This window comes from Pseudochaenichthys georgianus, chromosome 8 (assembly GCF_902827115.2).
Source record: "Pseudochaenichthys georgianus chromosome 8, fPseGeo1.2, whole genome shotgun sequence".
Taxonomy (NCBI): domain Eukaryota; kingdom Metazoa; phylum Chordata; class Actinopteri; order Perciformes; family Channichthyidae; genus Pseudochaenichthys; species Pseudochaenichthys georgianus.
Window position 1 is genome coordinate 17,000,580 of NC_047510.2, and position 10,741 is coordinate 17,011,320.

General features: G+C 41.3%; 1 protein-coding gene across 1 annotated transcript in view; it reads right to left on the reverse strand.

Moving 5' to 3' along the window:
- Nucleotides 1-8,347, reverse strand: part of spop (speckle type BTB/POZ protein) — a 47,954-nt gene extending 39,607 nt beyond the window's left edge. Inside the window, 1 exon segment of the mRNA XM_071203887.1 lies at nt 8,292-8,347. Within this exon segment, the coding sequence (XP_071059988.1) occupies nt 8,292-8,347 (56 nt within the window).
- Between the last annotated feature and the right edge of the window lie 2,394 nt (nt 8,348-10,741).

Below are 10,741 nucleotides of genomic sequence, written 5' to 3' on the forward strand. Positions count from 1 at the left end.
TGATACTCAGCTTATGGAGTAATAAAGCTTGTGCTGTGATATTAACTCCATCTGTACATTTTATATGGTGATAGCATATATTTCTGCACATATGTTACCTCCATCTGCAAAACTGGTAATGAGAATAGCCACAATGCATATTTACATAGAGTCGAGGACTCATGACTGTTGCTATGTTTTCCCATCTGCACCCGTGGCCGTGACAATCTGAATAGCTGGTGATGAACGTGTCATCATTGCCTTTCTAACCTGCACGTCTGCGTTGGAGACAATGCATATTTAACTGCTTTATTATTCAAGTTTAACACGTTCAGCTGTGAACTGTCATTATTCACATCACAGGCATCACCTTAATGAGAAAAGGAATACCAGCAGCAAGTATCTTGATAGATATATATTTAAGTTGTGTCTAATGTGATGCTAATTTGGTCTATCTTCTCACTTTGATTAAAATGGGAGGTTCAGACTCTTGGCATCAGGCTCTTCTCTGCTGTGTTAGCCGCACAGTAAATCACACAATGTGTCAGTCATACCATGCATGTAACTTATTGAGTGTTATGAAGGTGATGTTTAGCAATTGCCATTTAGCATATTAGCATGTAAATACATATTATATTCAGTTTTGTATATATATCATGTAATCATTTATTTAACCTGCTTCAGTTTCAGTGTATTGGTATAGTGCAGGCATGCTAGTTCACTGTCCCATTCTTCTAGTACACTTAAATAAAGTCTTATCTGATATTGTTACATATCAAGCCACATGGCAAAATGCCTTCTGTGAGAACAGCCTTTGTCAAAAATATTTCACTCAGAATTGCTGAAACAGACTGATTTAAATATAGAGCCACGCAGTTGGCATGCTTTCTGTAACCCATTTATTTCATAATATGAGCAATATAATAAATATGAGGACAATTCATTATTACTTCATCAAAAAATCTCATTTCCAATTCATTTATTTGTATGTTTAATAATACATCATGTATTAATTAGATATTTTATGTGCGATTATTTGAATCTGCAATATAATTAAATTAGTCACTTACATATGAAACAAGTACAATATACAACCTTCCCTCTAAAATGTATTGGAGAAGAAGTATAGAGTAGATAGACTTTACAAATGTGCAGTAAATGTACATAGTTCATTTCTACCACTGGCTGTTGGTAATACTGATGATAATACCCTTCATGAGCAGTTTTATCGACAGATTTGTATAAAATAGTTAAGTGTATTCCTCAAATCCTTCAGTATGGCCATATGGCCGAGACTTTAGGCGACTAGGCCTGCTGTGAAATGGGAGGTAAAGAGTGACAGAATCGAGAGATGGAAAGCCTTATATGGAATTCATTACAGCTTCTGCTGAGACTCTCAAAAAGAGAAAAAACATGTATTATTAAAAAACAAAAAGAAACACACACGCACTTACAAACACACACAAACACACACACACACACACACACACACACACACACACACACACACACACACACACACACACACACACACACACACACACACACACACACACACACACACAACGCTTCACCATCTAACTTCCCTTTAACTTAGCAAAATGAAAGGGAAACATCAGAGAATTTCCCACAAGCCTCTCCCTTAGGGAGCTGCTTTCTCCTGCTGGGAGGAGAAGAAAATGGGTGGCACGGTGCAGAGACGACAGGGGGTGGAGCGGTGCGATTTGGCTGCTGCAGAAAAGGAAGGGATCACAGCAGGGATCCTGGAGTGTAGAGGGTCACCTTGTGCGACAATAAGCAGCGAGAGGAACTGTGAAGAACAGAGATGGGCTGCAGAGTTTAAAGGGGAAACACTACAAACACTGAAAACATGCCAAAAAGCTGAGGCTGAGCGTTGCAGTGTGACGCATTTCTGAGCGTAAATAAAAAGCCCACACGCCGGCTCCCTCTTCCACGGCTTAGAATCAACCCTGTGCTTACTTTAACAATCCCCCCCCCCCTCCTACCGACATCACCAGCCTCTTTTCTCCCGCTCTGGAGAGAAATCTGACAGAGGGTTAATGAAGCCTGTTTATTATAAGGTCAGACAGCATTAAAAGTGGACGGGATATCCAATGAAAGCTTACAGGAAGCATGTGCAGAAGCATCCAGGGGATCAAGTGAAGTAGCTGACTTTCATTTCTAAAAATCCAAAGCTGGCTGGAGGCGCGCTGCCTGTCAAATAAGCACACACACACACAGGGATCAAATGACGGAAGTGATTCCAACTTTTAGATAAGATAGATTTCAGGAGCTTTGGCAGCACACATGAGAGAGGAAAGTAGAACTGTGGTGTCTCTGATGTTAATGGAGAGAAAACCTATCCGAGGAGCCGCTTGTGCAAAACAGGCAGAGGAATCGATAACTTCTCCTCAGGTGTGAGTGAAAGACACATCCTTGTGAGCAAGTGTGCATGTGGAACATGTTTGAAAACATGTCTGCTGTAAAACAGTGTCTGTCCGTCTGGCCCGAGGCACTGCTGGTAGCCTGACACTCACTGAGAGGATGAAAACAGGGATAAGGGAATGCGGGGAGCAGTGGGCACACATGCATGACAGGGCTGAGCGCGATCTGGGCGGGGGGGGGGGGGGGGGGACACTGGAGTGTATCGGATCCAGGGCCGCAGGAGGTGTGATGGATTAAGAGGCGCTGGCAGAGACACGGGCCCTCACACCGCGGTGCAAACTCCGGTGAAACAGCACCACCATGCCTCTATCGCTGATGGTCTCCTCTCTTTATCTCTTTTTCTCCCTTTTTTAAACCTCCTCCATTTTCTCCGCCTCTCTTTAAACTAGTCACAAGGGCTATAAAAACCAGGCAACCATGCCAGTGCCACGTTTCTTTCTTATTGCTTTCATTTTGATCACATTTCCTGCTTTTCGAAGATACACAATTGAGAAAAGTTTGAATTTCTGCAGATGAGATAATGCAAATTACCCTAGGAAGTCACACACAAAGAAAGAAAGATAGCTTAGCCACAATTATTGATAGTAGTAAACCTAGCTGCTGCACCTCACAGCATTACATATGGCTGTTATTATAACATTTAATTCTGGACAATTAGAGATAAGCACTGAATATATTGATTGACTACATTTCTAAGAGATCATTTTACCTTGTTGATATACCTTTGACGTACGACTGAGAGCAGTTCTGAAAACATAGAGTATTCAAGTAAGGCCAAATACATACTCTATGTATTGCAACAGGTACATCATAACAGTGTGTCTACCCAATTGCTTTTTTAATTAATCAAACAAGCCTGCCACACAGGGAACAGCGAAATGGTCAAACCTTGGAGACATGAGAGAAGAAAATCAGCTCTCTATGCTACATCATCCTTCATTGTTCTAATACAATCAATGGCCTACAGTGGCTAGAAGCTGTCTCAGCCTAATGTTATTCAAGATGTGAAAAGACAGTACTGTAGGATGATGGCAGAGAATACCATCTCCCCTTCTCTCTCCCCTTCTCTCTATCCTTTCTGATCTTGAAGCTTTTATTTTCGGAGAGCTCAACAGCTACTGTGAGACTTGATGTCTCAGTGTAAAAGTCCTAAACATGTCTACATCTTAGACAAACAACAGGGCAGCCCCAACAGTGTTCACCACATGAAAACAATCTCTACCGTCAGCATGTTGAACACTTCTGTGTAAAGTTACCATATGTTGGGACTAATCTGCAATCTGTGAATGAATATCTCAGTAAATACATGATCTGGTTTACATACTTCAGAAATACCTCCCTACTTAACAGATGTCCATTCTTGGTAAAGCATATTACCAAGCCCGCCTTAACCTGCCATCAGGCCCTGGGGCTGATGGCAGGCCCCCTATTTAAGGCCCCCTATTTAAACAACAAATCAAAGTCATTTCCTCGGCAGGCTCTGTGATCGCTCTGCTCTACGCGCGCCTGGTCCTCTCCTCCAGATGACTGATGTATCGGGCCTCCCTCATGTATTTGTCCGGTTGCCGTTGGCTCCCTCACGTAGCAAGTCCTCGTCGTCCTCTCCATCTCCTCCAACAGATAATGTCCCTCCTGTCTGTTTTTCCTCTCCCGCTACTCCATCGCTATCAGAACCAGACGGCCTACTTGGTTCCGAGGCCCCGCTGCCGCTCGGTATAGAACTCATCTGTCCTTCCTCCTCATCCTGGCCTACAGGTTTAAAATAACCTGTAAGCTTCGGCATTTTTTGTAATAGCTGCTTGTCTCGAAACTCCTTTTCCCTCAACAATTTCCTTTCCCGAGCGCCACTCTCAAACTTTCTCTTCTCCGACATTTTCTCCTAAACAACCTTCATCTGTCACTCAATCACTCGCAATTTGAATAAGTCACATGTGAAACATATTCTCATTCTGATTGGCTGTTAAGTGGTGCCCACTGACTGTTTCGGAGTCATCATGTTTGAGAAAAATCTCTGGAATCCATTGGTCTGATTGATTAGCGGAGCAAATGATCAAAATACTACGGAGGGAAGATATTTTCGTTTGGATTACTGGTCTGGGGGAAGCTCGCGAGTGTGTGTGTATACGTGTGTGTGTTTGTGTATTTTTGCGTGTGTGTGTATTGTGTTTGTTTCCCGGGGAAAACACGTCACGAGAAACACCGGCTGTTGTTATGCCTGCTGTGACGTTAAGTTACTCCGTTCTCCGCTTGTAATTATGCCGTTACAAGCTTCAAAGCTGTATTTATCATCTGAATTTGCCGAAACAAGTTTAATATTCTGAAAGCCAAGACTTTGTTTATTTGAAACCAGATGAAAACAAACTGTAATGGACCCTGCCGTGTTATCTATGATTACTATACGCCTTACATTCATAATTTCAGCGGAGGGAGGGGAACAGCAGAACAGCAGAGTGGCGAGGGAGAGCTGTCTTCTTCCCTTTACAAGCTTCAAAAATGTATTTATCGTGTGATTTTGGAAATAAAAGTTTCATATTCTGAAAGCCAACACTTTGTTTATTTAATCTTTTTTTTTAAAACATCTGAAATAAAAAACTTTTTTTGTTGTTGTATTGGCTCATGATAGGCCCCTGATCTCCGTAGGCCCCTGGGCTTCAGCCCGGGTCAGCCCGTGCATTAAGGCGGCCCTGCATATTACTCATGCAAGTCAATCTTCTGCATATCTTCTTTTGATATTTTGCACACTCAGCTTGAAAAAAACAATGTTACTCTCGATAAGATTGGCCGGCAAGAAAGATAAGGGGCTCGTCGGCTCTAAAAACTTGGTCATAGTTTTGCACGTGGTTACACACACTACCCTTAAATATTGCTATATATATGTTGCTATACAGTATGCTGGAGCATTCCACATCTAAAGCCTTTCAGTACGCACCATCACCATTTGTCCTCACACAAACCAATGCGATCAATTAATCGTCTTGTGTGAAAAAACACACTAACACTTCTACAGAAGTCACAAACACACACAGAAACCCGGAGTGGGCCAAATCTACTGTGAACATTTGAGACATGAAAAATGCTGTACTCTGAGGCAGACATCAAACCACAATGGGTAGCCAGATAACAACAGAAAAGTGCTTTCTAAAGGACAAAATGGTACTGACTGCAGCAAGTCCACAGCTCGCTCTCCCTCTGCGTTTTCTTCTCTAACACATGCGCCCACTGCAACACAGCAAAGTCTCTCTAACCATCAAAATAAAACTCTTTGGTGGCATTTGATTTCTTCCTTTCTCTGTACTGAGCTGCTGAAAATATCTGTGCAACAATGTTTGCATGCACCCACTAAAGTAAAGCTCCTCTCACCTTGATTCACTCGTGTTATACTTACCGTGTCTCAGTGCTGTACGATACCAGTCACCTCTGTGGAAACATTGGTATAACTGCCTTTTTTAATTTATAGTTGAGTGTTGTGTGTCTTTTAAAAAGATGGACCAAGAGTCTCTTTAAATAAAGCTGATGATTACCCTGCCTGTTTATTTTCTGCCCTGCATGAAGCTTCTTTCTAATGAAGTGAGTGGAGCTGGATCAAAGAGGAGAGAAAGGAGGGAGAGAGAGTTGTTTTGTCACTCAGTGCAATGATGCAATTTATAATTGAAATGCAAATAGAACGACAAGGAGTCTCTCTCTTCACCTTGTTTTCACTTTACTCAAACATTCTCAGAGGAGGCGCATCTTAGCCCAGGATCAATGTATCCAAGCCAGTAAATCAATATTCATATGAAGCGCTGCAATCAATTTCAAATTTAGGATGCTGCTTTGCAGGGAGAAAACTTGAAATGCATGGACAGACACACCCAGCCTGTGGCTATAAAACATTTTTCTACTTTGCTATGATGATGTGTGAAGGATATTTAAAAGCTCACATCCCTAAACTGAAGGCTAAAAGCAATTATTTTGGCAACAGTGAAACACAGGCCTGTCTGACACGTCCGCCATTGGCCTGTCTCAGTTTTGTCTATAGCTTATCACAATAGGTGGCTCATACATCCCCTAAGCTTCAATCTCGACAAACAACAAAGACAAACGCTGTGGAATGAATCATTTGGGGGAATTTTATTTCAAAAGTGTTCCTGACAGAGAAAGCAAGGGGGGGGGGGGAGTAGAGAGAAGGCCTTTTTTAGTGGTTGTCCTTCAGCGTGACTTTGTCATGTAACACATTTCCAGCTAAATGATCTGCATCCAGTGGATTTCAAACACATTTAGCAAGGACCAGAGAGCTTGGTAATTAGCAGGAGCCCTGGCTCATAAGGGGGCCAAAAACAAAGCCTGTCTTTAGCTCTATCTTTATCCCCTCCGCTTGTCTAATCTCTTCTGATCCTTCTCTTATCACAGAGTGTGTTAGACAGTCAATGCCTTTGCGGGCCAACAGGTTTCAGCTTCTGTGGACCAAAGCATCATGGGAAAACCAGATATCTAGTGCAATAGAATAAAAGAAATACGTGAACCTGACTGCAGGTATTATCATTAATAAATTGCAATACTAAATGTAACATAAATATCAGTTATCTCTAAGCAAAGGAATGTAAAGTAGAGGTATTTATTATTATTTGAATGTATACTCACATAGAGTTATATATAAAGAAGAATAAACAGGCCTAACTAAGACTAAAAGACCTTTGATATTCAAAGAGAGATTTCTGAACCATTAATAGCTACAATGCACTCAAGTGTGATATTGTTCTGATTTCCTCAGAAAACAGAACATGTAGTTGTGATGACATTTCACACAGAAAAGAAACAGCAGTCTGAAAAAATCGATTGAATGTTCAGATTCATGACATGATTAGAATTTCAAATATAAAGGTTAAGACCATTTCAGACTATTGGTCACCAACCTCCTTCTCATGTTGTTTCGACTTTAATTATGGTTTGAAATCATGTCCGCTTGTTTTGGAGCAGAAACGTTGCCTTAGGTAAAACTATTTTGTATTATATCCCAACATACAAAGGCTCATTTCAGCAATGGACAGCTACAGCACTTTGTCCAGAACCATTGCCCATTTCATTGCTTTCCAAGTGTAGTATACTTACATACTTACATTCAGATATTTTAAAAAAGCCCCCTAAAAAATAGAATAATGTAATGGTTTGCTGCCACTCCTAAGGTTACACAATATAATGATTCATGATAGAGTCTTGAATCTCATCATATAATAGACTATTGACTGTTAATATGCATAATATGGTGAGAATTGTAGCCTGAAAAAAGAAGGGAGCGATTGCAGACACAGTTAGGTTTTACTCTTTTTAATCCAACACTTTTTCCCTTCATTCTCTTCTCACCATTTCCTCCATTCTTTCCGACAATTAAAATGATGAAGTGTGCCGGCAGCAGTACAAGTAACTGAATTTGTGATATGTCATCTTAAACGGAGTCATGAGGGAAAGAAGAGAAAAAAATGTTGGTTTGGCCAAAATATCCATTAAAGTTTACTCTTTTGGGGAAGAAAAAAAGAGCCTTAAAAAAATACAAGGCATGATTGACAGCCAGGTGTACCCGGGAAGTATCCTTTATCTCAGCACACCACCAATGAAACAAATATTAGTGACAAGTCAACATCTTTTTACTCTACTGTTGGACTTTTTATAAGCACAAGGTACTTCAACACAGACACACTGAAAAGGATCCAATTAAGACCAACTGCTCACTTAACTTGTCATACTGTCTATTGCTGTGCAGAAATATGGGGATCAAGGGCAATCTAACACTATGGGGGAGAGGCTGGCATTCTTCCACACAACAGCCCATCTTCACCTCAGGGGACGATATCCCTGCTTCCTGCCAGATGTCACATCTAATCTTCTCTCACTTTGGACTGGAGACCGTTCGGTACTGCTGAAGCAGGGAGACGCAGTACGGGTTCATCATTACGGGTGGTCCTGGGTCATCCCTTGTTAAGACTGTCTTCCCAAGGAAAATTACAGGATCACTTGTTTCAGCAAATGTACTAACACAACATTGTGTTAACGTTCAAGTGACCTCTATAGCCCTGGACATGATGGTGGCTGGATGGGTCAATCAAACAGGTTTCCATTTTTAAAGCCTGAGGCTGCGGCCACACGAGGACGAAAACGGTCGTTTGCGTTACTGTTTAGTGTCATATAGACCGTTCGGCCACACGAGGACGACCGAATACGGCACTAAACGACTGAGGAAACGATAACGGGTCCCAAGGTGGATAGAACGGCATACGCAACGCTCTGGGGGGTCCAACGGCTCCGTGTGTACGCCCTATACGATCATTTTCTGATAATGATGAGGCAATAGCCCCGCCTCTCCCCACCTCTGCTGCTCACCCCCGCGTCAAAGTAAACTGCACCCTGAATTCAGATTATTTATCTTTCTCTTGATATGGACCTAAACGCGAGTGAAGTCTAATATGACAGGACGGAGACACGCAGCTCTGCTCACCTGCAGCTCCTCCCGCTGCAGCAAAACACACACTTCAAGTCAGATCATCACCCTTAGCTATTTTAATTACCTCTCAAACTCCCTAAACTAGTTATAAATATGTTTATTTTTACTGTCGGCCGGGTCACTCATTACTGGATCAGCTGCTGCATGAGACAGACACTGACGCTGTCCGAAGAGAGGGAGGAAAAAGAGAGGCTCCGTGTATTTTATTATTATATATATAGAGTCGTTATTCATTTGTTTTAAAGCTCAATAAATAACAAAGAAGACCTTTGACCGGCACTTTTATAATTTTGTCCGGAAGATTTAAACTTTAATACACGTTGACTGGCGAAAAACTCTGCCCGGTTCCCTCGGCCCCCACCGCGGAGAATAAACAGAAGGGCAACCATGACAACCATGCTTCTTCGCTGCTTTTGTGGAGGAAGTTACAGCGCCACGTACAGGCTCCTGCATATGTACTGCAGCTTCTCCAGCGGTTGGAGCTAAACGGAGCGGTCTCGTGTGGACAGACACTATCCGGATAACTATTGCGTGTGGACGGAAGCTTTTTTGCGATTGTGTATGCGTTAATCCTATGCGTTTAGCCGTTTTCATCCTCGTGTGGCCGCAGCCTGAGACCACTCTTTGTTTCCCGTTTCTAACCAACAGTCAAGCTTGGGTTATTCCAACTGACCATATTCCATTAGGATTAGCAAGTCTTTATTTCCATGACAATGAAACATCCCCTAACCTTTACAAAGAAGTAATTTAAACCCAAACCAACAGGGCTGCACCTTTGAAACACTTGTTTGAGTCGTAGTCAAAAATTACATATTCTTTTGATGCTGAATGATAATTCATTCAAGAAAATGTACATTAAAAAAAAAAACTGAAACGTTGAATTTAAGCTATTATGTCAACAGATTTCACATAACTGTATTAGGTTAGTTGAAAGCAATAATATTATTATGTATGCTCACATCTCTGGTCAACACATAAAAGGGGGCTTTTGCATGATTCTTTGTGGAAAGTCTGTTGTACAAATCTGTCAATTAAACCGACTAAGCGATTAGGCAAATACATATTTTAAGGTTTACATATAATAATTCAAACATCAAGCAAGTCCTAAACTGATGTTTGTTATGCTGCGAAATGTAAAATGCAAGCGGTGGGTTTCAATCACCTCTACTGAAGTGAAGACATTGGCTTCCTGACGGCAGAGTACAGATACAGCCTTCAGAAAGTCAAGGCAAGATGTTGTTCTCATTTTGTGGTCTACTCATGTGAGGCCATATTTGATAAAACCCAAAAATTGAAACAAAAACATGTGCCAAGTATTTAAACAAATCAGTTCCTGATGGTTATGCAAATACAGGTGTTTTATATTTCATTTAATAACGGTCAGCATCTATCTAATTATATATAGTTTAATCTGTCAACTCCATGGTTTTTCATTCAGATTCACCTTTTTCTCAATTGCTTCAGATACTGAATTCACATATTCATTTTACAGTGTATGGAAACCCAGACAGAGTCTAACAGACCATTGTGATTTGGAGACAGGGAGACAGTCGCACACGGCACACCCTGTCTTATTGCCTTGCTGTTGCTCTTTTCAGTGAAAGGAAGGGAGAATAAAGGTACGTCAGCGCTAATAAGTTCACTTCTATCCATCGGTTGCACTTGGTACGACATGGGTTACTCCTTTGTGTGCCCTAACGTCACTCTGCCTCCCAATTATCACATTTACACACACATTCACACACACATACACTAATTTATATTCAGAGAGAATTTTAAATGCTCTCCATTAAATTCATAAAAGATGGAACGTTTTTTTAAACCAACAGTGATCTCCTCACC